The sequence below is a fragment of the Herpailurus yagouaroundi genome, unplaced genomic scaffold, assembly GCF_014898765.1.
Source record: "Herpailurus yagouaroundi ecotype Mexico unplaced genomic scaffold, PumYag 197, whole genome shotgun sequence".
Taxonomy (NCBI): Eukaryota; Metazoa; Chordata; class Mammalia; order Carnivora; family Felidae; genus Herpailurus; species Herpailurus yagouaroundi.
In genome coordinates this window covers 21,663,602-21,691,182 of record NW_024412428.1, presented here as the reverse complement: position 1 = coordinate 21,691,182, position 27,581 = coordinate 21,663,602, and the positions used below count along the sequence as shown (strand labels likewise).

Here is a 27,581-nt window from a genome sequence, read left to right as displayed (position 1 = left end):
ATTTGAGGAGCATTAATCCAGAGACAAGAAAGTGGCACCAAGCCCTCTGGCGGTTGGACCCAGATGTAGCTCTTAAAGCTCCCCAGGTGATTCTAATGATTCCAACGTGCAGACAAGGCTGTGCACTTTCAGTAAGATCTCCCTTACAGCAGTCTCTTCCGCTCTCGCCATACCCCACTCCCCTTGCCTGCCCTTTGCCTCCCTTTCCCTATATTTACCCCTGGATAAAAGAAGAGATACAAAGATAGTAAATAAAGATACAAAAGGTGGGTTTGGGAGATGGATTCATATGAAAGTCATTTATGTTATGGCCGAAACTCATGGCAGTGGTCCAGTCGTGATTCCCTGGTTCCTCAGCCCTTCAGTCCCCTGAACCTCTCTGTGTGGGTGTGGCCCAGCCACCCCATGCTGAGATCCTTCTACTTGCAGGCCACGATGGGCCTCAGACTCTCCACGACTGCTCATTTCAGTAACCGGATCATCTACCGCGTCTTCAGCTCTTCAAAGCATGTTCTGATTTTCTTTTACTTCAATACCTTGTCTTCTTGCTCAGTTCCTCCAGGACGGGCCTGCTCAGCTCTTCATGGCCCTCTTGGGTCCTTGGGTTCTATCCCTAAGTGCTTGACCTCATGTCACTGTGGCTCTGTGGGGAGCCCTGGAGCTGTGTACCCGCTGCCCCGGACAGCTTGCTGCTAGTTACTGAGATCAGCCAGAATTGCCTTTGGGGTGGATGGGCTGGTCTCCATGTCTCAGTGAAGAGGTGCCTTCTGAGCCTTGATAAGGCTCAGATAAGCCTGAGCCTGATAAGCCGCAACAGCAGCTTCCTCGACCCTCAAAAGTCACCCAGGTCTATTACCTTTCAGTACTACCATGACTGAGTCTTAACAGTCAGAGGCTGATTGGGTATGATAGCAGATGAGTCATACATCCAATATTTTAAGCCTACTTAACAAGGAGAATGTTGGTGCTATTTGAAAGAAATGAGTTGTAGAGGTGATTCAGCGGGGGCGACAGTGAATTCCATTTTGATTACTCTGTTTCCAATGAAGCCATCCCTCTGTTGTGTTTTCCACAACCTCCTGGTAATAGATCCCCATAGTCAAACAACTTTAAGATGTGCTGAAATACCACATAAACCCCATTTGACCATACAACTTATTTTTTTTCTTTTCTTTCATTTATTAACATTCCACAGAACACTACAATTTGAAGTGCTAGGTGGAAGTTTAGGTGTGGAATCGAGGCTAATAGTAAAGATTTGGGAGTCCAGAGGCTACAAGTGATCACTTATACCAGTGGTTCTCAAAACTTAGCTTGTGTCAGAAACAACTGGGGGCGCCTGACTGGCTCAGTCAGTTGAGCGTTCAACTTCAGCTCAGGTCATGATTTTGCGTTCATGGGTTCCAGCCCTGCATTGGGCTCTGTGCTGATAGCTCAGAACCTGAAGCCTGCTTTGGATTCTGTGTCTCCCTCTGTCTCTGCCCCTCCCCTGCCCGCGCTCTGTCTCTGTCTCTCAAAAAATAAAATAAAAAGTTAAAAAATTAAAAAAAAAAAAAAAAAAACAGCTGAAAGCCTTCTTAAAATACAGATGGCTGGGCCCCACCCCAGACCTGATTCTGTAGATCTGGGTTGGAGGCTGAGAATATGCATTTCCGTCCAGTTTCCAGGTGCCAGTGCTGTCCCTAGTCTGGCATCACACTCTGAGATCCACTGATCTAAGTGATAGGAATCAAAGACCTCACCAAAGAGAAAGCTTATAGAGATAAAAGGAGAGGCCTACGGATACATGCTTATGATCCCAACACAGACTACAAGAGTCACTGAACCAGGCAGAAGGAGCAGAACAAGGGAAAGCAACAAATGTGATACAACCCAAAAGAAGAGAGTTTCAAGGAGGCTCAGAGGCCAGAGGGTCACACACCATGGATGACAGAGAAGGAAGTAGGGTTGTTAGATTCGATGCAGGACTCCCGCTTCAATTTGCATTTTGGATGAACAATGATTTTTTTTTTTTTTTGGTATAAGTTTAATAAGTATGATGTACTTACACTAAAAATATCATTCGTTTTCTGAAATTCAAATTTAACTGGACACGGTATTTTTATTTGTTAAATCTGGTAACCCTAGAATAAGGGCAATGGAAAGGCCACAGTCATGGCAAAAGGAAGGAACCTGGAAAGTCTTTCAACAGAATGTCGGGGCAAGAGCCAGAAAATGGTAAGTTATAGAGGAAACGGTTGCTGAACAATACACACAGGGTGCCCACAAGCCAGCCTGTTTTGCCGCAGTGGGAGAGCATGTACCAGCTATTTGCTGAGTATTTGCAACCCACACTGATGCTTTTTTAAAACCACAAAACTGAGGAAATAAGCATATGATTCAGAACCTACTGGAACATGGTAATAAAAATGTGTTGAACTGAAGAAGTTTAATGTATATATAACCTGTTCCTGGGTGTATGTACAGACACAGACAATTTTGTAAGGCTTTATTTTCCCTTTCTGCAAAAGGGATTGAATGAAGTAAAACAGTCAAGTGACCAATGAATTCACAATAAGGGAGATTCTCATTCTGAAGAAATGTAACTTTGTGTGATAACTGAGACCATAGAGGATAATGAAGTAGTATTTAAATATATGTAAAGTGCCTAGCACATTGCCTGGGGCTTGACAACAGTTCCTATGTGTGTCTGGAGGCTACTTTACATTTGGGGCGAGGACAGAGACTGGTTTCTTAAAAACTTGGTGCATTGCAGTATTATAATAGAATGTTTAATTATATAATTATTACAATGTATATATAATATATAATAATAGAATGTAGTGTGCTTCGTTTGCACACTGTCAGGCATGTGGTAATCTTTAGTCAGCGTGAACTAGCCTTATTGTCCTCAGTTCATATCCTACTACCTTTCGCTTGTTGGAATCAGTCTTTCCCTCTGTCCAAAAGGTGTGGTGTCCTCCATACACACAAGGTGAGGCCTGATTATGGAGTAGTGATGTGGTCAGGTACGCGTTGTGTCCAGTGAGTTGGTAAAATTAAAGTCTTGTGCACCAGGCTTTTAGAGAGTATTCCCAGAGTACCAACACATTCCACTCTTCTTGGAAAGTCAGGGCTTACTGTGGGGCGTCTGTTGCATTGAAAACAGCTGGGGAAGACTGTTCTTTTTTCGAAGGGTCACTGCAACTGCTTTTAGGATTTGACAATATAGTGTCTGCCTTTTTTCAGAGAAGTGAAGAAAGTTACAATAACAGAAGGAAATGGGCCTTCCTCAATAGGTGGGCAGATGTGATGCTTTTGAAATTTAAATGGAGCTCTTGCAAGGCTTTGTTTTATATATAGATGGTATAAAGAATGACACATGCTAGATGGAATAGTTTGATGGCAGGTCAAGCATTTGGCTCTGTAGTATATTAACAGATTTCTATTTCATTGGTTTCATTTGTCATTCTTAAAAATGTTCTATCTTAACAAGAGCCCTTGAGGGAAAAAATCCAGCAACAAATGCCTGGCATCTTCACGGCAGCCAGCAGCTTGACTACAGTGTCACATTCACAAATGAAGTGATGGAAAATAGTGAATTTTATTATGATTTTTGACTTGAGGAAGCCACAAGTTTGGCCACTAAACATGAAGTTCAAGTGAAACTTTCTGGAAAGTTCTGCAGGACTTGCCAACTTAACGTAGAATTTCCTAACCTTTGAGGTTATTCTAAACACTCAGTGTTCTCATGGAAGAAGAGATTATCCGGTAACTCAAGATAGACTCCCAGGTCAGCATCTCAAAGCCCTTACCTGAAGACGTGGGATCTCAACGTTGATCACGTTGAGACGTGTCAGAGAAGCACCAGGCCAACATGTAGAGGGTGACTTACTCTCTGCGGACCTTCACCGTCAGAGGCTCAAGTGCAGAGAGAAAGATAAAGAGCTTCTGTCTACAATTTAGGATGCTCTATATCTGCCTGATATTTTTGTATTTTTCCTAATGTTTGTGTTCGCTTAAAGTCCTATGGAGTCTTCCCAGGATGAAGACGGAGGAGAATGGATGTAAGCATCACAAAACATACCCCAAACACGGAATGAACAGAGGTCAAATCTTGCAGGTTTGGGAATTATAACTCAGTGCAAAACATGACCTGGATTTCATGATAGACATATATATATAAATGTGTCAGAGCTTCCTAAAGCTAATTTGGAAAGCACTGAAAATATCTCAGAGAATGCTTTAGGATGCCCCTTATCAGTTATTAGCAGGTAAAGCTGTAAGATGCATCCAGGCCACTTAATCATTGAAGGGAAATTTGCCTACAGGCCTCCCACTCACCTGCTAGTCACTGACCACTCATCTCTTAAATGGCCATGGTCTGAACTTATGCAGGCTCTGTGTTCTCCAAGAAGATAGTATTAAAAATGCAGAGTTTCATTTGTATGTGATTCCTGTGGGAGGCACTCCTGTGGGAGGGGTTGAAGCCATTTGGGACAGTGATCTAATGACCAGCATTTGAGTTATCAGTTCTTGGAAGAAAAAGATGTTGAGGACACAGAGGATAAAGGAGGAGGAAAATAATTTATGAAATGCAACAAAGCGTCTGACTTAAGTACAGTGTGTTTCAAGTGTATTGTTAAAAATCTGTAATGGTGGTTAATAGAAAGTGAGAAACCGAGCACTCACCTACAGAGGATTTCTGTGTAGATTTAGTGTTTATCGAGGGGATGTAAATAAATAAGTGACTTTTACCATTAAATAGAAGAATGAGCCAGGGCGCCTGGGTGGCTGAGTCAGTTAAGCATCTGACTCTTGATTTCATCTCAGGTCATATCTCACGATTGTGGAATCAAGTCCTGTGTTGGGCTCCGTGCTGACAGTCAGAGCCTGCTTGAGATTGTCTCTGTCCCTCTTGTGCTGCCCCTCTCCTGCTCTCTCTCTAAATAAATTTAAAAAAAAAAAAAAAAGGGAGAAAGGGAAGAATGGGCCATTGTTGCCCCACGCTTGCTGCTGCTGCTGCTTGCATCCTCTTGTGCCCATGGCCTAACCGGGCCATCAGCTTTTTAGCAGATGTACGGTAAGCACTATTTTGCACAGAAGACAGGACCCGAGTCTACAGACACTAATAATTGATTTGTCTGGTTTTCCCTATTTTCTTTTTTCATGACTTTATCTATTGCCTCATGTTGATTTATATACATAACCGGGAAAACTGGTCTTACTGCAAAAATAAGTTTTGTGGTTTATCTAGGAATAATACAGAAAATACTGCTTTTTGTGAGGAAAATAAAGTTTTCAGCTTATTTCAACCTAATAAAGTAAGAATTTTGTGGGGCGCCTGGTTGGCTCAGTCAGTTAAGCATCCGACTTCGGCTCAGGTCATGATCTCGCGGTTGGTGAGTTCGAGCCCCACATCGGGCTCTGTGCTGACAGCTCAGAGCCTGGAGCCTACTTCAGATTCTGTGTCTCCCCCTCCCATGCTCATGCTCTGTCCCTCTCTGTCTCTCAATAATAAATAAATGTTAACAATTTTTAATAAAGTTTGAAAAAACAAAAAAGAAACACTGCAGAGTAACTGTCTAGATTATTTAGATCCCTTTAGGTGAGGCATGTGTGATGGATATGTGAACTAAGAACATACAACCTTTGTCATATAAGTGATGATGTAAATATGAGTGTATTACATTTAAGTTGCTATAAAGGACATCATATGTATTTTTCTGAGTATGCAAATATCAGCTTCATTTCCTCTTCCTTCTCAAGGCACATGAAACTAAGGAATCCTCAAATTTGAACATCCTCTTTATTTAAATAAATTTGTATTCCAAAAAGAACATAAGGCAATTTACAAAAATGCCAAAAATAAGACAAAAATTAGGTTAATGGGGAAAGTAGGAAGTAAGTACAAATGAGTGTAGATAAAATAAGATTATACCAGAGAGAGCGAGGACACGAAACTCATTCCCGGTGTCTGATTGCGGAGGTTACATGACTTAGTGCAGACAGGAGAATTTACCCTGTGGGTACCCAAGGTAACATCCTATAAGCTAGAAAACTGTGTCTTCAACGATAATCTTTACAGCAAACAGTACTGAACTTCACAGGGCTTTTTCTTCTACTGCCAATGAGAAAAATTACTGCACACCTGGAAAATGATAAAATGAGGATTACTTGTCAAGTTTGTTTGTTTGTTTTAATTTGTAACATACTAGATAGAAGCAGTGGCAATTTATAGCCCTGCAGGTGAGAGGTTACCTTGAAGAACCTGATAAAGGATTAGGATTTTCTAGCCCAGTGGAAAAGGTGTTATGATTCAGCTGAAGAAAGTTAACCAGGAATATTGTATTGAGGAGGTTCAGAATAAGCCACCCCAAAATATGCTACTTTGGCATGTGGATTATTTTGAGCTGAAGATAATCAAAGCCTGGTAGTCTCAGGAAAAGCTTTTTATCTCCTTCTTAACTGCCTAAAAATATTAGAAAGGGCGCCCATACCAGGAAGAGAGCCATTATCAGAGAAAGCTTTTTCAGCTGAGAGACTTATCTGTGTGGCAGGAAAAACATTTGCTTACCAAACATTTAATTTACTCTTCTCATCTTCCTGAGAATTGTCTTCCTCCTCTTTGAAGCCCCAAACCTCTATCCTTTTCCTTAGCTCAGAACAGTATGTAAATCTCAACTGCCTGGCCAGCTTTGAGTCTCATATCTTTGAGGGGCTCCCTTATATATGTAATTGAAATTTTTTGTTTTATCTTGTTAATCTGTCTTTATTATGGAGATGGGAGAGTTCTCAGCCAAGAATCTAGAAGGGTAGAGTAAAATTGTTTTCCTCCCCTATAGTATCAGCTATTTTACTTAGAGTCCTTTCCTCTCCAAGTATTTAAAGCTCCAGTGCTCAAATGCATGCTGAACTAGGTCTCATTGATATCACTGGACATCCTCTGTTATAAGCCAGATGAAGGAAGTGTTCATTGAGTTGTATTAGAAAACATCTACACGCTCATTCATTTACATATTGCTTACGGCTGCTTTCATGATATATGACAGAGACTGAATGGTCCCTAAAGCCTAAAATATTTACTCTCTGGGCCTTTACAGAAAGCATGCCAACCCCTGAACTAAATAAAACATTGATACCTATTCCTTAACTAGTCTGAACATTTTGCTTAATTTTTAACATCAGCTAATGTTGATAGATGATGGGATACCAAACACATCATCTTGGTACTTGGTAGAAGCAATTCTATAGAGCGCCAAAATACTACTGCTAAATACCAGAGACTCAGAGTCTTTAGTGGCTGGCCCCTGGAATCAGGGTTTTAACATAGTCCCCAAGTGACTTTTACCCATGTGCAAGTTTAAGACCTGCTGGAGCCCTCTGGTCCTGTCCAGTGGTTCTGTACAGCTTCTGGCTCCATAGATCTAAACTGGGGCCCAAGACTGCATTTCTAACAAGCTCCTGAGTGATACTGATGTTGGTGCTCCAGGGGCCTTAGTTTCCTCATCTGTAAAATGGAGATGATAAACATCTATATCATAGAATTATATTAAACAAAGTAACGTACACTTATATCTTGCTCCCACATCTTTCAAGCCATAGTGTTTGGGCAAGTTACTCAATGTCTTCGTTCCTCTAAATAGGGGTAATAATAATGATACCCACTTCACAAGTTTGTTGGAAGGTGTAAATAATATGTGCAAAGTAGCTAGAACGGAACACAGTAAATACTCAGTAAGATACTCTTCTGTTATCATTATTTGTTACATAAGGTGTCTGATGCATAGTAGATATTCCATCAACTCCCTCTCTATTCCCTCCCTTTATGTCCCTCTAGTCTCTTCTGTTGATTTCTAACATATCCAATTACAGGACTTCTTCAAGGATGCTGATTTAGAAATACTCAAACCAGGGGCACCTGGGTGGTTCAGTTGGTTGAGCATCTGACTTCCGCTCAGGTCATGAACTCACAGTTCTCTGTCTCTCAAAAATAAAAGGAAGGGATGAGGGAAGGAAGGAAGAAAGGAAGGAAGGGAGGGAGGGAGGGAGGGAGGGAGGGAGGAAGGAAGGAAGGAAGGAAGATCCAAACCATTCCAGAGGGTGCCACACAAATGAGGACCCAAAAGTTGCTGAGATATGAGCCGTGATGCCCAGGCACCTGTTGGATGGCCTTCGGCAGAGTGCCTCAGGACAGACAATACGGGAAGTGGGCTTGCTGATCCTTTCCATCTCATGGGAGCACAGACATTCCCAAGGTTCCTGGACATTCTTACTTTGTAGCACATTAATCTACGTGGCACTACGTTTACTTTTCTGAGGACACCGTTTGGGACAATGTATGGTAAGCCTGAGAGGTCATTTCTCTTTGGCAGCACTGCCCTCCATAACAAAGCGAATGTTCTGTGAAAGGCATCTGGATTTTGTTTCAGGCTTCTCTTTGCTTTCTTGGGGTTTAAGTGCTGCCAGGAACTGCCTTCTGAGAATTGTTTAGGAAACCTTAATTTCTGGACGCAGGGTGGTGTTTATGGTTACATCCTTGCTTAAAATGACCAAATTAGGGCCAATACTGTCCACAAGGGTGCACTGGCCACCAGCAGTCCCTATCAGTCTTGTGGCCACCTAATCTCCAGGCTTGCAGAAGACAGTCACTGGTCATGATGTGCCTTCCATGTAAGAGAGCAAGACTGAGTGGGAGGTATACTTTCTCTACTAACCAGGTATGTGGTCTCTGCCACACACCAGCATAGGAACAAGTCCAGTATCGATGCCACGTCTTTATGATGGGCTCCATGCCACCTCTGCTTGTTTCGTTGTGAGAAGTTTCTGTTCAAATAAACACACTGCTGGGACTAGTATTCCCAACCAATAGGACCTAGAATAAAAGGAGAAGTTTTGGGTTTTCTATAGAGAATAAACAAATGGAAGACAAAGAAGGGAAGGACAATAATTAATGATATTGAGCATCTATGCTTTGCCAGGCACTGTGCTATTTGGGACCATTTAGACTTCAAGAAAATTTGTGATAAACCTATTACCACTGTACATCCCTCCCTCCCTTCATGTCTTCCTTCTTTCTTCCCTCTCTGAATAATTCACACAAAAGCTATTTTATAGCCTCCCATTACCTCCCCTCCCCTCTCCTCCCTTCCCTTAGAGGCCAAAGGGGCTGTGACAGCAGCAGCAGCAGCAGCATGGGTGGGGAAGCCAAGGAAGCAATCAATGTGCTAAGGAAATTAGATTACAGGAATTGGGGTGGGGGAGAAGGAAAGCGAAAGAGAAGAAACTATATTGAGGATAATGGGAATGAGGTTTCTTGCTGTTCAAGAAGAGATTTACAAATACGGCAAAGGGAGAGCCTAGAAATAACCCTGACGTGCTAGACCAGAATTGAAGGGGTCAATGCTTTTTTAAAACACTTACTTATTTTTGAGAGACAGAGTGTTAGTGGGCAGAGAGAGAGGGAGACCCAGAATCCAAAGCAGGCTCCAGGCTCTGTCAGCACGGAGCCCCATGTGGGGCTCGACCCAAACCCACAAACCACGAGATCAGGACCTGAGCCATCCAGGCGCCCCTCATTGTGCACTCTTAAAGAGACAGCTGCTGAAAGAGATACATGAGTATATGTATATATGTATATAGATACTAATATACTTTCTAGATCTATCTTCTCAGAGGGTCTAGTAGTAATAACATAGTAGTAGCAGTGAGCACACTTACTGCCTAGATCTTAGTTTTTAAACACTAAAAGGAACCAGGGCTCCTTGGGGAAATGGTTGACTCTAAGTCTGGTGTGGAGAATGTAGAAGATGAGTCTGGAGCATCTTGTTGTACTAGAATGTAAAGAAGTGCTCAATGATCAATGAGGGTGTATCAAAAGGATAAAAGACACAACTTGAGGATTTCATCAAATATGGGACAATTTGAGCACTAAAATAAATAGCAGATTACAGCCCATTGAACAAAATGGGAATCGTAAGTCCATATAGATATGAATGAATGAATGAATGAATGAATGAATGAGGAAGAGGGAAAAGCTCTTCCTTATTTTAGAATGACAAGTACTATATGTAGGAAGAATTATGGAAAAAAGAAATCACAACTGGACAGCCATTAAAATGGTAGTTAATTGGGGCACCTGGGTAGCTCAGTCAGTTAAGCATCTGACTTCGGCTCAGGTCATGATCTCACAGTCCATGAGTTTGAGCCCCGCATTGAGCTCTGTGCTGAGAGCTCAGAGCCTGGAGCCTGCTTCAGATTCTGTGTCTCCCTCTCTCTGACCCTCCCCCGTTCGCTCTCTTTCTCTGTCTCAAAAATAAACATTTAAAAAAATTTTTAAAAATGGTGATTAATTCATGTGGGATTCACCAATAAATGCTACAGTTGGCATGTAGAGGTTTGATTGGTATAGGATGTTAGCATAGTTTGGAGAATTTCTCTTCACAAAATACTGATCAATTACAGAAGGCAAAATGACTTTAGTAGTGACTGAGGAAATGTCCCAGGTTGAAGGAAAATAATGAAGGGCAAAACTCAGTGAATGGGATGCTGTACCAGAATAGAAATGACACGTTGAAACACTTTTCAAATTTTGAATAGGGTCTGTGGATTGCACAGTAGTGTTCGATCAGTGCTGATTTCCTGTTTTGGACTGCTGAATTAGCATGTGTTAGAGTGTCCTTGTTTTGTAGAAATGCATACTGAAGTTTTCAAGAGGGGATTGGGCAAGGCGTCTGTGACCTACTCTCAAGTGATTCAGAAAAAGAATGGGGTGGGGGAGGTGTGCAAATGTAACAGAATAACAAAAAAATGGTACAAATGTGATAAAAGGTTGAAAACTGCAGATTCTGGGAAAGGGGGATATGGGAGTTCTTTTTACTGACAAGACATGAAGTGACAGGCAAAGGATCTATGATTAGTATGTTTAATTCACTAATATTGCATTACTGTCAGGGTATTTGCTGTACCTGCCTTTTCAGCATGTCCCTGAAACAGGATCACACATCCCATCTCACTGGAGTCTGGCTTGACGTGAGACTTGCTCTAAGAGTCATCATGTAGTTCTGCCATCTCTTTTCCTTTGCCAGGAAAAAAGAATATCCAAAGGCTGCTCCTTTAGCCTAGATCCCAGAGCCAATCCACAGGAGCAGAGCTGCAGCATATGTGAGCCAGAAAGAAACCTTTGTTGTGGCAAGCCACGGAGATTTGGTGGTTATTTGTTACCCACAGCTAACTTAGTCTCGGCTAACTCATAAATTAGCTAGTAAATAACTTGGGTGGTTAGAGTGTGAATATAGTTTATCTGTCTGACATCAAAGTCCATGCTCTTTCCACTTGATATAAAGAATTATTTATTGATTTTAAAACCATTTTATTGATTAAGCTGGGTTTTGTTGTGCTCACCTGAACTGAGCTTGTCCCATTTCTTAGCACTGAGGTAGCATTTGTCTTGTACTCCTTTTTAGTCCTTATTCTCCTTTGCAGCAGAACCATTATATCCAGTAATATTGTAGATAAGATAGCCCAAAAAAATTTGTGACAAAGTACTAAAAAATGCTAAATAAAATATGGCTGAACTAGCAAGAAAGTAAAGGAAATAATCAGAGTATTTACTCAGAGTATTACTCTGAAATACTATGAGACTAAAAATGGAATGAAAACAGAAATCCAAAGAGAAGGACATGAGCAACAAAGCTAATGGTTGTTCAAAGGGTAGATTTGATTTGTAGAGATTAAGGATTTTATATATATATATATATATATATATATTATATATATATATCATGTATATATACACTATATATTTAATGTATATTAAATATATTATTATATTAAATATATTAAAATGTTAAATATATTATATATTTAATTAATATATTTAATAAATATATAATATATAATCACATATATATACATATATGATACAGATGCTATATCTTTTTATTTTGAAAGAGTTTAAAACTCAAACAAGTTGCAGAAATAATAGAGAGTTTCTATGTGCTTTTCTCTAAGCTTCTGCAATGATAATATATTATCATAGCACATTGGGAAAACCAGGGAACTGACATTGGTACAAAACTATTAATTCAGGTATATACCTTATTTGAATTTCACTAGTTTTTAACACACTATTTTTGGTGCCAGTCAGTGCCCAACCTTGTGTTACCTCTTAGTGGTACCCTTCTCTCCCAACCATAACACTTGGCAACCACTGATCTGTTCTCCATCACCACACTTTGAGAATGGTATATAAATATAATCATACAGTACATAATACTTTAAGACTGTTTTTTTTTTTCTTTTCACTCAACACAATGTCCTGGAGATCCATCCAAGTTGATGCATGTATCCTTCCTTTTTATTGAGTAGTATTCCACGGCAAGGATGTTCTCTAGTTTGTTGTCTATTCATTCACTGAAGGTTTGGCTTTTTTCCAGTTTTTGACTATTACAAATAAAGCTTTCTATGAACACTCATATACAGAGTTTTGTGTGAACCTAAGTTTTCATTTTTCTAGCATAAATACCCAGGAGTATGATTGCTGGGTGACAGGACAAGCATATATTTATAAGAAACTGTCAAACTGTTCCAAAGTGTCTGTGCCATTTTATATTCCTCCCAACAATGTATGAGATAGCCAGCTGTCTGCATCCTTGTCAATATTTGGTTTGTCAGCACTTTTTATTTTAGCCATTCTAAATAAATAGTGGTTTATAGCTACAATGAAATACTATACAGTAGTGAAAATTAAGGAACCATAGCCATACCCATCATCACTGAAGATTCCCTTCAGTCCTTCACAAGATAATGTATTTTAATAATGTTCAGCTTTTGCTTTCAAAAAGCAGTTTTTATGTCTTGCTATTTGTCAGTATTTCAAGTTATGATAACATAAGGGGTTGGTTATGGAAACTGGGCTCTGAGTCACTGGGGAGGAAGGGTGGAGCTTCAATTTGACTCCAGCCTGGGACACTTATGAAGTAATCAAATAAAATGCACTGGTCACAAATCTACAATATCAGGTACTTCTCATATTTCCCAGGAGTACTCCCCCTCCCCCCCCCACACCTTTTTCATTTTCACAGGTGAGCCCCTTGAGATCTTATGTTTGATGAAAATCAGAACGTCCCTATGGCTGTCCCTGGCACTGAGTTCCTAAGGACTGTCCAATCACTGATGGTAGCAACCACCTGGGCCGCCCAGCTCCGCGCCCCCCAACCCCCCAACACCTCCTCCCTTCTCTAAGATCTCGACGGTGACCGATGGGGCAGCTTTCCATTTCAATTCCCCTTCACTCTCTCACCAAAACTCTCAAGTCTGCGCAGGCTTCATCACTCTATTAGAGTGTGTACACCCTGGGACTTCCAGGCCAAAACATCCTCAGTTGGCCTTCAGCAAAACCAGCGAAGACAGCTAAATTCGGGCCTTAACTGATTTATCGCGCAGCGCTTCTTAACTAACCGGCAGCCCCTAGAGGGGCAGCCTCTCGTCACCGCGTCCACGCCTCGCTAACGCAACAGACAAGGCGCCCGGAAGTGGCGGCCAAGTTCTGACGTCAGCTGGCTGCGCCGAGTTGGCAGTTACCGTACAGTTGCTGGGAGGAGGCTAGAGGTAGAGCCGCTGGGGCCAAGATCATGCCGGACAGCGAGAGGTATTCTGGGCAGCAGAGGCCGCTAGGCTTGGGATGAAAGAAGCAGGGCAGATGCAAAATCTGGAGAGCGCGGGGGCCGGGCGGTCAGTCAGCACCCAGACTGGCAGCATGACTGGTGAGTGTCCCGGACCCTTCTGCTGCCACCCCAGCCTTCGCTCTGCCCTGAGCCTCTGCCTCCGACTAACTCCGCTTTCCCTGCCTGCCCCTCTTCGCCTGAGCTTCTGCCCCGGGACGTCTCATTCCCGCCCTAGGCGCTTTCTTGCCTCTGTCACAGGGGAACCAACCCCTGGCCCGGCAGCACCCGCTTTTGAAGTCGCGCTCACAGCCCACCCCTCCCCCCCCCCCCCCCCCCTTTTCCTTCTCCTTTTCCTTCTCCTTTTCCTTTTCCTTTTCCTTTTCCTTTTCCTTTTCCTCTCAGGACCTAGAGCTGGGATCTCGAGTATTGAGCTTGAAAATTCCGTGCTTTTGACTTGATTTCCAAATTAACCACACGTGACGCTTTCCTGTATTTCAATGCCTTGCCAGCAAAGGTCACCTCAACTGCCCTTTTTGCAAACCTCAATTTAAAGAAAAGCTTGCTCCACGTTGACATCAGATGCAGGGACTTCTCATAACTTCCTTTGGATTGTACCCATAGTTACTTGTATCAGTTGTGCCATTTTTACCCTTGACATGTGAGGGCCGGAGAAAGGGCCCAAGTTTGAAAAGTGCCAGAGGAGGTCGCTGAAAGTGAGGTTGTAGCCAGTCTCCTGCCCTTGATTGTCTTGTCCGCGAATCCTTTTTTTCTGCCTCCTACTAATGCAGCTGAGTTAAGGCGTTAGCACCCAAACGGCCTTGAGTATTAGTTCCTATTTTCATCATTAGTAAAATTTTAAAGTGTCTGCCTCTCTTTTGTAGGTCAAATACCAAGGCTTTCTAAAGTCAACCTTTTCACTCTGCTCAGTCTCTGGATGGAGCTCTTCCCAACAGTAAATACAGCCCAAAGACAAAAATCTCAGGTATATTTTGTTTCCATAGTTTTTCTCACTTAGAAAAGCAGTGGTCTAAGATTTGATTGTTTCAGTTTCTGTCACACTTAAAAACAAACCAAAAACCTTAAAATTTGCAAAGTACTTTTGTGGTTTAGTGTGGTATTTGTAACTCATGGCTGTAATAGCTCATCTTTCTAATCTAAAAATAGAATTGTTAACCATCTCGGACTGTGCCATGTTTATCAGATATTAATGGTATTTACATGTTGGTTTGGACAATTAGATTACATAATTTATCATTCAGTTGTATACAGTTGATGTTTCACGGGAGTAGTTTTCCTCCTCTCCCACCAAACTAAATTACTTGAAGGTTGAAATCATGTCTTATTTTACCTTATTTTTCCATGTCTTATTTATACCCCTTTAGCATCTACTTTTGTAATAGGTGATCTGTGAGTGCTAATTGATTTCTTGTTCCTAAATAAGTCTCTTTTTTGGATCTCAAAGAGGTGATCAAAACAGATTAGGAATGTATAAAAAGATAGTCCTAGAAGCCAGTGGATTTGAAGCACATACATTCTACAGCTTTACTTTCTCCAGCCCTTGGGCAGCAAGGTGCTACTGTCTCATCATTTTCCTCTGTGCTTTGAGTGGCATGATGGTAGGTTCTCAATGTTTTAGGGGACCAAGGCAATATATGGAGTGTATATTAGGTTACTTAAGCATTTAAGACATTGTTTGAAAAAGAGGAAAGGGGGAAAATTACCCCATGGCTTCTTACCATTCTGACAACATCGCTTTTAATATTTTGGTACTTTCCTTCCATCTTTTTTTAAGCACAGGATTTGTGCTTTTCTTCTCTTGCAAAATTGTACTTGTATTCTGCATCTGTTTATGGAAGTTTCCAACTTGTGAGTAATTGTGCTGAAAGGTTGTTTCACATATTCCACAAAATGATTTTTTATAAATCCTTAAATTCCCACAGTACTCTTACAAGCTCATTCATAACCGTCTCTTTTTCGTTTTCTTTTTGATGTCTTCATTATGGTGGATATGGCTATGTGCTTGCCACTGGAGATACAAAAAGAAAAGATTTGGTTCTTATTTTCTAACGGAGACTAAAATTAAGCATTTAAACAATTAAGATGCAATTGGATGGCAGAGTCAAGTACCAAGTATAAGCAGAGATGCTACCACGACTGAAGACTGCAGGCCAGGTACTACATGGGGAAGTGAGGAAAAGATGCACTGGGAAGGCTGCATTTGCACTGAGACATGAAGAATGAGTAGGTATTTGCCAAGCCAAGGGACTCCATATGGAAACATCTGGAGGAGTAAGAGAATTTGTGGTCCTCACGGAGGAGGGTGAAGTTAGGTGGAGGGAAGAGACTAAAGATGAACTTGGAAACGTATACAGGAATCAGCTAATAAAAAATATTGTATGCCTTCCAAGGGAGTTTAGATTTTATAAGTAGGGACCACATTGAAGAATTTTAACAGGGAATTAAGGAATTAACTTATTGACGATTAGAACTTTATCTTTTTAAAGCACTTACAGGTTCACAGCAAAGTTTCCGGGAAAGTAAACAAATTTCCTGTGTACTCCCTGTCCCCCTACCCCACGTGATATCCACCATTAACCACATCCTCTCCAGAGTGGTTCATTTGCTACAATTGATGAACCTACTACATTGACACACCCTGATCACCCAAAGTCTACATTTTACTTTATAGTTCAGTCTTGGTGGTGTATCTTCTGTGGGTTTGGACAAATGTTTAATGCATGTAACCATCATTATGGTATCATACAGAATATTTTCATTTCCCTAAAAATTCTCTGTGCTTCACCTATTTATCTTTCCTCCACCCCCAACCCTGGCAAACCACTGTTTTTTTTTTTTTAAGTGTCTCCATAATTTTGCTTTTCCCAGAACATCATATAGTTGGAATCATATATTAGTATGTAGCCTTTTTGAATTGATTTCTTTCACTCAACAATATGCATTTAAGGTTCCCACATGTCCTTTTCATGGTTTGATCACTGCCTTCTTTTTAGCGCTGAGTAAGATCCATTGTCTGGATGTACACACTTTATTTATCCATTTACCTGCTGAAGGAGATCTTGGTTGCTTCCAAGTTATTGCAATTATGAATGAAGCTGCTATAAATATCTGTATGCAAATTTTTGTGTGGACATAAGTTTTCACTTCCTTTGGGTAAATACCAAGGAGCATGATTGCTGGATTGTATGATAAAGAGTGTATTTAGTTTTGTCAGAAACTACCAAACTGTCTTCCAAAGTAGCTGTACCATTTTGCATTCTCACCAGCAATGAATGAGGGTTCCTGTTGCTTCACATCCTCTCCAGTATTTGGTGTTCTCTGTGTTCTGGATTTGGGGCATTCCAAGAAGCAGGTAGTGGTATCTTGTTTTAATTTGCATTTCTCTCATGACATGTGATGTGGAGCATTTTTTCATATGCTTATTTGTCGTCTGTATATTTTTTTTGGTGAGGTGTCTGTTAAGGTCTTTGGCTCATATTTTAGTCTGGTTGTTTTCTTATTGTTAAGTTTTAAGAGTTCTTTGTATATTTTGGATAAGTGTCTTATATCAGATGTGTCTTTTGCAAATATTTTCTCCCAGTCTGTGGTTTCTCTTCTCATTCTCTTGACAATGTCTTTCATAGAGGAGAAGTTTTTCCTTTTAATAAAGTCCAGTTTATCACTGATTTCTTTCATGGATCATGCCTTTGTGCATCCAGAATGTCATCGCCATACCCAATGTCATCTAGGTTTTCTCCTATGTTATTAATTGGAGTTTTATAGTTTTGTGTTTTACATTTGGGTCTGTGATCCATTTTGAGTTGATTTTTGTGAGGGTATAAAGTCTGTATGTATACTGGTATTTACTCTTCCTGAAAAGATGGTATCTCTTGGAGTAGTTTTCTCTTCCAATTCCTATGTGAAATGTTAACATTATTAAAACTGTTATGCATTGTTACTCCCTATTTCTTTTTCTTTTTTTTTTTAATTTTTTAAATGTTCATTTATTTTTGAGAGAGAGAGAGAGACCAAGCACAAACGGGGGGAAGGCAGAGAGAGAGAGAAAGAGAGGAAGACACAGAATCCCAAGCAGGCTCCAGGCTCTGAGCTGTCAGCACAGAGCCCGACCTGGGGCTCAAACTCACCAACCGTGACATCATGACCTGAGCTGAAGTCGGATGCTTAATCGACTGAGCCACCCAAGTGCCCCACTCCCTATTTCTTTTTTTTTGTTTCTTCAACGTTTATTTATTTTTGGGACAGAGAGAGACAGAGCATGAATGGGGGAGGGGCAGAGAGAGAGGGAGACACAGAATCGGAAACAGGCTCCAGGCTCTGAGCCATCAGCCCAGAGCCCGACGCGGGGGCTCGAACTCACGGACCGCGAGATCGTGACCTGGCTGAAGTCGGACGCCTAACCGACTGCGCCACCCAGGCGCCCCCCCCACTCCCTATTTCTTAATCACTCCCTCAACCCTCAGCCTGGCTCCACATATTATTAATGGCTTTGATTTCTCATTTCATTCTGGATCTGGATCCAGCCTTTTTCACTTAACATAGGAAAATGCTTATGCTGTAATACTATTATAAACATTGAAACAGCAACTTAATCTAATAGTTTAAGAATAGCTAGTGGTTTTGTAGTTAGTCTAGCTGGGTTCACATCTGAGCTCCATTTCTTACTAGTTGTGTAATCTTGAGTAAGTAACTTTACCTCTCTCAACTTCCTCATCTGTAAAGTAGGATGTAGCTGGTACATACCATATGGGGCTTTTATGAAAAGTGGTTGAATTAGTATTTATAAAGCTCTTAGATAGTGACTGGCACATACCATGTGCCATATGTGTTTGCCATTATCTTTTTAATGTTTGCATAACAATCCATTGTATTGATGTACCGTGTGTATTCCCTTAGTACTGGACATTTAGATTGTCATTTATTTTTACCAGCTTCAGTATATTTTAACTTACAACCCCTTCTTTTTTTTCTTTTAATTTTTTTAAAGGTATTTGGTTGGTTTTTTTTTTTTAATATTTGTTTATTTTTGAGAAAGAGACAGAGTACAAGCAGGGGAGGGGCAGAGAGAGAGGGAGACACAGAATCTGAAGCAGGCTCCAGGCTCTGAGCTGTCAAGGGAAAAGCACATTTAATTAAAACTTTTAGACTAGAAATTAGCACTATTGAAAATGGCTGCTGTTTTAAAATAATAATTTCTCCTATTGGTTTGGCTTTCATTTTAGTTAAGTTAAACATACCTAATTTCCTGAATATTACTTTAGTATAAGAATTAGAGTAACTGCATTATTGCTTCATTTTTCTCTACACATCATATATTATCCCTGTCTTCCAACTCCTCCCATTGTGTACTCACTGTACTTTTCCAGAACAGTAGCAGATAGCATCATGGTTTAGACGGTGGATTTAGGGCTCAGATCCTGGCTCTCCCATTTATTAGCTGTGTGACCTTGGTCAAATTATTTAATCTCTCTCAGCCACAATTTCCTCATCTGTAAAATTGGAACAATATAGGAGCAACTCTGTAAAGTTGTGAGGATTAAAAGAGATAATTTAGAGCTTGCCACTTGGGAAACACTCACTGTTAGGTATTGTTATTATTATCATTCATGTAATCACCATCACCACTGCTACCATCCACACCCCCACCATTTCACTACCAACATCATCACTTTCTCCACTTCCTGTTCTGCTGGAATAGAAACCTTATTCCCAGGATGTGGCTCTTCTTATAAACTTCTTAGAGGTTATTCATTTTCTAGCATCCAGCCTTTGTTTTTTAAGACTAAGAGGTTAACATTCACCAAGTTTGCCATTCGCACTTTCAAACTTTCTCTAATTTATTACGTATCCCACCTATTTCGGGGCTCACAGAATTCTGCTGTATCACTCTGTCTTAATTATCTACTCACTTCCTAGTCATTTTCCTGTGTCATAAGCTCTGTAAGGGCTACATCCTAAGCAGCTAGGTCTGTGGCTAGCACAGAGCAAGGATTCAATAAATATTTGTTGAATTAATAAGTGAAGGAGTTTGGTCCCTGGCTCAAAACTTTCTACTTCAAGTTTTACTTGTGGACATCCTTATGTTAGTGTCCTATTGCTTCTATAACAAATTACCACAAAATTGGTGGCTTAGCACACATAGTTATCTTACAGTTGTGGAAGTCAGAATCCTGAAATGGGCCTCACTAGGCTAAAATCAAAGTGTCAGCAGGGCTGTTTTCCTTCTGGAGGCTCTGGGAAGAATCCCTTTCCTTGCCTTTTCCAGCTTCTAGAGGCTGCCCACATGTCTTGGACCATGAACCTCTTCCTCCGGTCTTTAAAGCCGGCACTGGCAGGCTGAATCTTTCTCATGGTGCATCACACTGGCACTAACTCTCTTGCTTCTCTGTTTCACTTGTAAGGATGCTTGTAATTACATTGGGCCCACCAGATAATCCTGCATCTCAAGGTCAGATGATTAGCAGCCTTAATTCCAGCTACAGTCTTGCCATGGTCATGTAATGGAGTCACAGTCTCCAGAGATTGGGACAGGCACATCTTTGGGGGACCATTATTCTGCCTACCACAATCCATATCTAATACCTTTACTGTGTAGTTTCTTATCTTCCCAATTCCAATTAGTTTATTTCTTCTTCTTTTTTGTTTTTTTTTGTTTTGTTTTTTTGGCATCCTTGGGTGGGCATGAACCAGTTCATTTACTTCTATTGCCCTTTAGTCCTTCTTAGCCATGGCCACACTCTGGACTATTCCTCAAAACTGTCCCAACTCTGAAATCTTAAACTACAGAATTTTATTTTCTGACCATAACTTTCAATCCTTCTGTATTTTAGAAAAGTATGTAGGGGCCTGATTGTAAAGGCCTTACTTACTAGATTAAGTAGTCTGAACTTGAACCGGAACAGTGTGTGAAGTCAGTGCAGACTTTCATCAGGAAGAAAAGTGAATGATCCAAAGCCAAGAAAAACAACCTTCAAATAAGAAATACTGAGTTAATTCTGTGTTTTGTGTACTAATCTTTTTTCTCCCTTAATCTGCTTTTAATTAGGAAAAGGAAGAGGGAAAGCATGGACACTTAGGAGATAATGAGGAGGTGGCCAGAATATCTACTGATAAAAAACAGGTGAATTTTTATGATTTGTTAAAAAGACATGTGTTTGTCATAACAAAGCAAAAAGAATGGTATGAAGTAGAATAGAAGTCCCTCTTATACTCAGGTTTCCCATTCCCACTTCCAAGGCAGGTTCTTATATATACCCTTCTAAAAGTTTTCTGTGCATTTACAAGACTATACATGTCTCTCCTGTAAATAACAAAACCAAACAAACACAAATAATTATAGGTTATTCTATAATATGCTCCTACATCTTTCTTTTTTATTTTAATCTTCACACTCAACTCTTGATACATTTCCATATTAGTTTATATAAATGTATTGAGAAACATTCTTATCTGGTTCTCTCGTACTCCAACACATCTTGCTGGTTTAAAGAACACAAGGCCTCTTACACAACGCAAGGCCCTAATTACTATTGACTTAGACCATTTCTCAGAGTTGTGTTTGCAGCAAGCAACCTTGAGGGTTGAGGTAATGTCTCCCTCTGGGACAGAGAGGAGATTTGCTTGCTGTCTGTGATAAAACAACAGAATCCCAGGGTTGGTGTTCTTTTCCTATCACACAACCCATCTGGGTTTCCTGTCCAGAAATCCATCTGGGCCCATCTGCATGGCCCCTATGGGACTTGTGGGCAAGGGAACCATCACAGACACTGTGCTCATTCTGCTTGCTGTGCTGTGAATGACCCAGGAGTTTTCATGTCTTCTGCCAGCATCCATGAAAAGCAGCAGGCTGATATACTAGCTCATAAGAAGGGTAAAATGAAAGCCCAGAGCTGGTAAGATGAACTTTGTTCTTTTTAATATTGCATAGTATTTCCTTCTTATTTTAATCTTCTGAGTTTTCCAAAGAGATTTTAATTTATTGGGTGTCTAGAAGAGACAAAACACGTATATTTTGGGAAAAGTTACCTTGATGACTCTAATATACATTCCTGGAGATTTCCTGATTAGTTCTGAGAGTGAGTCTCTAAAGTGACTTGACTCTTCCTGTCCAACAAGAATATAGAAATAATTTGTCTTTGAATATTTAGATACTTTTAATTATAAGAAAGACAAAGGTAAAAAAAAAAAAAAAGTGTCTCACCATTTAATATACTAGATTGTTTACCAAAACAGACTGTCCTCTTTTGCTTATGTTTTTTTAAGTGTTTTTTTGTTTGTTTGTTTTTGTTTTGTTTTGTTTTGTTTTGTTGAGAGAGAGAAAGAGAGCTCAAAGGGGACGGAGGGGCGGAGAGAGAGGGAGACAGAGGATCCAAAGTGGGCTCTGTGCCGGATGGGGGGTTTGAACTCCTGAGATCATGACCTGCGTTGAAGTCAGACACTTAACCGACTGAGCCAGCCAGGTGTTCCTCTTTCGCTTATGTTTTATGTAAAAACTATGTGACTAAAATTACGTAGATGACTTGCCAAGACGTCAGTGAAGTGAAGCAGTTCAGATCCAGAACAGTGATCCCCTGAAAAGATTTAGTCCTCTGGGAGTTACAGGAAATGGAAGTGCAAAATGAAATGCAGCTTAGGCTTTTATTTGCTTTGTTTTAAGTTTGGATTGGAAAAGCCTTTGTCTCAAACTTGATATTTTGGCCTTAGCTGGAAACAAAATGAAAAATAAAAGAGATTTTCTGAGGTGAAAACTCGACTCTAGACAAAAAGTGATAAACTTAGCCTAAAAGATTATTCTAATAATAAATTGATGAGTACACTTCCAACTTATTACTATACTTTTTTTTTTTTTTTTAAGTCTTTTTTGGTCAGGGTGTCTGGCTTTATTTCTGTCTGCTTAACTGAGAAAATCTAAATCTAAAATCATCTAATGGCAACCATTTCCATTTGTCACAGTTGGTTCAGTATAATAAAATGAGCTCTAGCATCCTGAGATCTTTTGATAAGGGCTTAGCAGTTCTTTTCTGAAGTTAAACTCACTGGAAGTATTCAGGAGCAGATACTAACATATACTTTGTATTTAGAGGACATAAAACTATTAAGAAATTTGGGGATGGGAAGGGGAAAGAGCTCATAAATTCAAGATAAATGTAAAGCTTATTTTAAAAGCCAATATAGATCTTTCATGTTTTAGATATATTTTTGGAAATATATTTTGTAAAAGAAAGAGTTTTGTATTCCTTTTAAGTGTCCTTACAGTTTAGGAAATGTTCGTTTAGCCCAGAAAGGGAATTCTATAAAACTTTCTCTATTCTTTCCTTTTTAGGCATTTCACAGAATATCATTCTCCATAGTTGCAGACATTTATACTCATAGCTGAACCTGAAACTTGACTGTTAATATAGCTTTGTTCTAAGATGTTTAAAGTAATTTCAAATGTGTCCTGTTGGGGTAACTGTAGAGTAAAATCCCTTTGAAAGGAAGTAGGGAATAATGAGTACCCTATTCTCAGTCTAAATTCCCCTCATGTTGTAACAATCTGTCCCAAAGCCAACATTCAGGTTAACATTCTATACCTCAGAGACCTTTCCTGTGAAAATGGCATAAAACTATTTTGTGCCGTACATTGAACTGTTTTTTAACTTAGTCTGTTTTATCTGATATTATCATTGTTACACCAGCTTTTTTGATTAGTATCAATGTAAATTAGGACACTTTAGCTTTAATTTCATACCTCTTTAGAATCCCAGCCCATCCCCAGCCTCCAGGGCTTAAAAGCAGAGTCAGCTTTTAAGCTATGGGTAGGATACTGCTGAGGTAGCTCAGGCTTCCGGCTCTGGCTCTGGCTTTGAGTTCTCTCTTCCTTTGTAACACCTCAGGGTGAGTCTTTCTTCCTTTTGAACTTGACTGTACACTTAAAACCTTTTTTTTTTAATTGTAAAATCTGTATATTTGTAGGAGGTGGGACCTAACCACATTAGTCTAGACTGCCATAGTGCTAAAAATGGGTAGAGCCAGTTTTTAGAAAGAAGTTGAGAATTCTCTTTATTTAGTCAGTATTTTAACTGACTTAACTTTTAACAGTTAAGATGACCTCTGCTTTAGTTCTGCCTTTTACCACCTTTTACCACTTTTAGAAAGTCACATAATTTCTCTGGGCTTCATTTATCCATGTATAGAATCATAGGGTTTTCTAAATTTTTCCTTATTACCATGTAGAAGCTTAGTACTAAGTAGTTATGGACTAGGTGGTATAAGAAGCAAGCAAATTGACTTGGCTCTTGCCCTTTACTAGGTTAAAGTGTATTCATTTTTCAGTAGGACAAATTAATGATAATTAAACCCTTCATTGTTTGGTTAAGAAAGCCTAGATTTAGAAAATTTCTGGTATAAAGTTAACATTCAGAAAAGTTTTTGGACCTAATGAGAAATGTGCTTTTGTTCAAACTGTGTCCAGATAAAGAACTAAACAAAACTTTCAGTTTATTAATAAATCAAGTATACAATAATATATGATTATTACATATGTTAAAAACCAAAACTCAACTGAGAAAATGTAAAGGTCTACTTGTTTTATTCAATGATTCATGAATTGGGCAGCATGTCATATAATAGAGAGGAGCTCTGCAAAGCTGTAAAAATAGGAGACTTCTACAGGCAGAAGGGGCAAGAAAAGGAAGTTGCTAGCAAAAAGTGGATTGTTTCAGCCAAGGTCACATTCTTTTGGGGGACTACAGGAGTCTACCAGGTGGATTTCCTTACTAACTGACCAGGAAATTCCAGTCTGACGAAAATGCAATTGGGTTAGGCATTAGGTGACAGTCTGGTGATGTGGACTTGGCACAAGTGACTCCCATTTGGGGCCTGTTGTCTCTTGGTCGACTCCACCTGAGAGATGTGATCAAAACTTAAGGCATTAGCGCCACCCCTAGCTATTGCTCTGAAATTCTTGCAGTTTTGCTGATCCTCTGTGTGGTATTCACACACCATGGGTTCTGTTTTTGCTTTTGGTGGGTTTTTTTGCTGAATCTTTGTGGTGTTCACAGATCATGACTTTGGGTTCACATTTTTAAAGTCAGTTATTGTCTTCATTTCTTTTCTGATATTCTGGTCTGAAGGAGATGATTTGTTTGGTGGTTAGTGGCTGTGAGCACACATTGAAAGCTGTATTTGAGAGAATACAGTGTGCCAGAGAGACTACTATGATTATAGGCAGGGTAATCCCCCAAATCTGGAGTGTTTTTGGAGCTGTGGTTCCCCAGCACCCAAATCAACCAAAATTAAATAAGTTAAAGGAGTGTTGAGGGAGATACTTTCTTTTCTTTTTTAATTAAAATTTTTTTTTCAATTTTATTTTTTTTACCTTGAAAGAGAAAGAAAGAGAGAGTAGGGGAGAGGCAAAGAGAGAGAGAAGAGAGAGAATCCCAAGCAGGTTCCATGCTGTCAGCACAGAGCCCATTGCAGGGCTTGAACTCACAAACCATGAGATCATGACCTGAGCCAAAATCAAGAGTCAGACGCTTAACGGATTGACCCACCCAGGCACCCTGCAAGGATACACTTTCTTAAGCCAAGTGGCTTGTTCAGTGGTTTTATGCAGCTGAGTTTCAACTTCCTCAGAAGCGTTAAGTGCCATAAGTAGTGTTGTTCACAGCACAGATACCTCCTTGTTCAGCCAAAAGATAATTAAGGGCAATCCTGTTTCCAAGAACGACTTTAGTCAGAAGGTCTAAGGATTTTTTGGGGTAGCTATTTTTTTTTTAGCAACAGATTCCGTAATAATTTAAAGAGTTGAGGAGATTCCTTATCACAGCCTCATTTGTACTCACTCCTAACCAGGGAAGTGGATCTGCCAAAGGGAGCTAATTTTGACTCACATGTGCTTCCTGGTAATTCCCGTTTGAGTCTGAAAGGTTTGAACCTGAAAGGTGAGCCATGGAGGCCAATGCAATTTAAGGCTATGTAGAGTGTACAGGCAGCATCAGGGCAAGTCCACAGTCATTTGGAAGTTGGACTAACCCCTTTGTAATGGCCTGAGATATCTTTCAAGGCCCAAGCAAGGCAAAACGTGGACGAAAGAATCATAAAGACCTCATCTGTAAGAATTAGGTAAAAGGAGAATCAGACGGGAGGAGGAATAAAAAGAAATGTTTTGTATCTGATGTCTTGGGAGAAGGCAGTATACCTCAATGTTGGCTCCTTCTCTTCCTAGTGAATTTGATTTTGATGTCTTCAGCTTTGCACAGGACCATATGTCAGGTGCAGCCTTCTTCAGCTGTGACATATGTACCCAGGGGTAAAGTCCCTGATATTTGGTTGCCATCTGGAGAGTGAGGAGGACCTAGTATAATCTCTTCTAAGGAGATTCAAGGGCAGTCTTTGTTCTTAGTAATTCCAAATCAGAAGCATGGGAGAAAGTTGGGAATGTTATTTTGGAGAGTCATAGCCGGATATTTGAGGTAACTAGAATCGGGATCTAGTCCAGTTTACAGGTATAGAACAAAACCTCAAAGACGAAAGGATTAGAATGTAATACAGACAAAGGTGCAAACATACTTTTTCTCTCTACTATTACTCCCATATTTTAAAAGATAATTACAGTAAAATTAATTTGTTTTCATTAAACATGGCCTTATTTACATAAGTACAGCAAAAATAGTGATTGACCATATAAGCTCTTTTTTCATACGGCTTTGCAGAAACTTCTCATAAGGAATCTCAGATTGAGCTCTTAAAAACCTCTGAGGCCAGGAAACTAAGCCAAGGACTTGCCATCAGATTTTATCTACAGTATCTATAGTTGGGGTGAATTTCTCTTTCCTCAGGTCCCCCCAAATATCCTGAAGTTCCCAGGCCTGCCAAGAAGTAACCTTCCTTACTTACCTGTTAAGACAGCTGGGAACTCTTTAAGCAAGGTACCAGGCTGGTCTTTCCAAGTAGTTCCTTAGAGCTGTCTGGTCATATTTGAGTCTATATTCAGTCTATACTGTCTAATCTTTCCGATTGTGTTATAAGGAGACCAGATTCTCATTGAATTTATGCAAATAACTGACTAAATTGCCATGGAAAGAATACTTAAGTTTCCAAATTCTGGAGGGGTCAGATAAGGAGAAAAATGTTTCATCTTTGTATACAATGGTATACTATATCAAATTGCTTTAAGTCATACATAACTTAAAAGAAAGGTTTCCTTAAATTTGGAAAACCAGGACCAGCAATGCTTTAAACAAAAAGTTGTAAAAAATTATAATTCTCCTTGTCAGTTCATTCAGTCCTATGTATTAACTATTTGTTCTGCTGGATTCCAGTTTTTCCATTAGTTCAAGAAATTTTTACCCAGTTCATTTTTATTTTATTTTTAACATCTTTTAAAATTTTTTAACGTTTATGTATTTTTGAGAGACAGAGAGAGACAGGGGAGGGGCAAAGGGAGAGGGAGACACAGAATCCAAAGCAGGCTCCAGGCTCTGAGCTGTCAGCACAGAACACGACGTGGGGCTCAAACCCACAAATCATGAGATCATGACCTGAGCTGAGGTCAGATGCTTAGCTGACTGAGCCACCCAGGCGCCCCTACCCAGTTCAGTTTTATGATCTTAAAGCTATCAGAAACCTATGCTTGTCAAAGTGCTTTCCATGAATCTCCTTGAAGATGAAGCTTTTCCAGGAACACTTTTGCAAAAGCATCTGAGTAAAACAATAACTAATGTAAATGACAGAAGACTTAAAAATGCCTCCTTGTTAATGATCTGATGAGAGCTCATTACAGGGTTGTTGCAAAGAAATTTGGTTATTTCTGTGACCTACAACATTTTAAGATAAAACTGGAATTATGACTGATAAATTATACTAGGACATATCAGATGCCAGGAATTTTATACGGTTTGGGGAACACTTGTAACATATACCTGCACAAATACATTA

The 27,581-nt window shown here is 40.0% G+C and overlaps 1 protein-coding gene and 1 long non-coding RNA gene across 4 annotated transcripts in view; one reads left to right on the top strand and one right to left on the bottom strand.

Annotated features, from left to right (window-relative positions):
- Nucleotides 1-5,769: 5,769 nt before the first annotated feature.
- Nucleotides 5,770-13,491, bottom strand: LOC121012945 (uncharacterized). Of its 2 annotated transcripts, none has more exons than XR_005782417.1 (3): nucleotides 13,283-13,491; nucleotides 8,072-8,854; nucleotides 5,770-6,130 (listed from the first exon to the last, which is right to left on the bottom strand). It is a non-coding gene; the product is annotated as an uncharacterized LOC121012945 (long non-coding RNA). The 2 variants fall into 2 exon arrangements; XR_005782416.1 differs by having other exon boundaries at nucleotides 8,697-8,854; nucleotides 13,283-13,476.
- A 52-nt stretch (nucleotides 13,492-13,543) lies between these two features.
- The window catches only part of CDADC1 (cytidine and dCMP deaminase domain containing 1), a 45,520-nt gene continuing 31,482 nt past the window's right edge, over nucleotides 13,544-27,581 (top strand). For both annotated transcript variants that reach the window (XR_005782415.1, XM_040448397.1), the window contains exons 1-3: nucleotides 13,544-13,745; nucleotides 14,528-14,628; nucleotides 20,707-20,781. Coding sequence is in view for 1 of the 2 variants with exons in the window: in XM_040448397.1 (XP_040304331.1) it covers nucleotides 13,664-13,745; nucleotides 14,528-14,628; nucleotides 20,707-20,781 (258 nt within the window). In the remaining variant the exon portion in view is untranslated. The remainder of the gene's footprint in view (nucleotides 13,746-14,527; nucleotides 14,629-20,706; nucleotides 20,782-27,581) is intronic.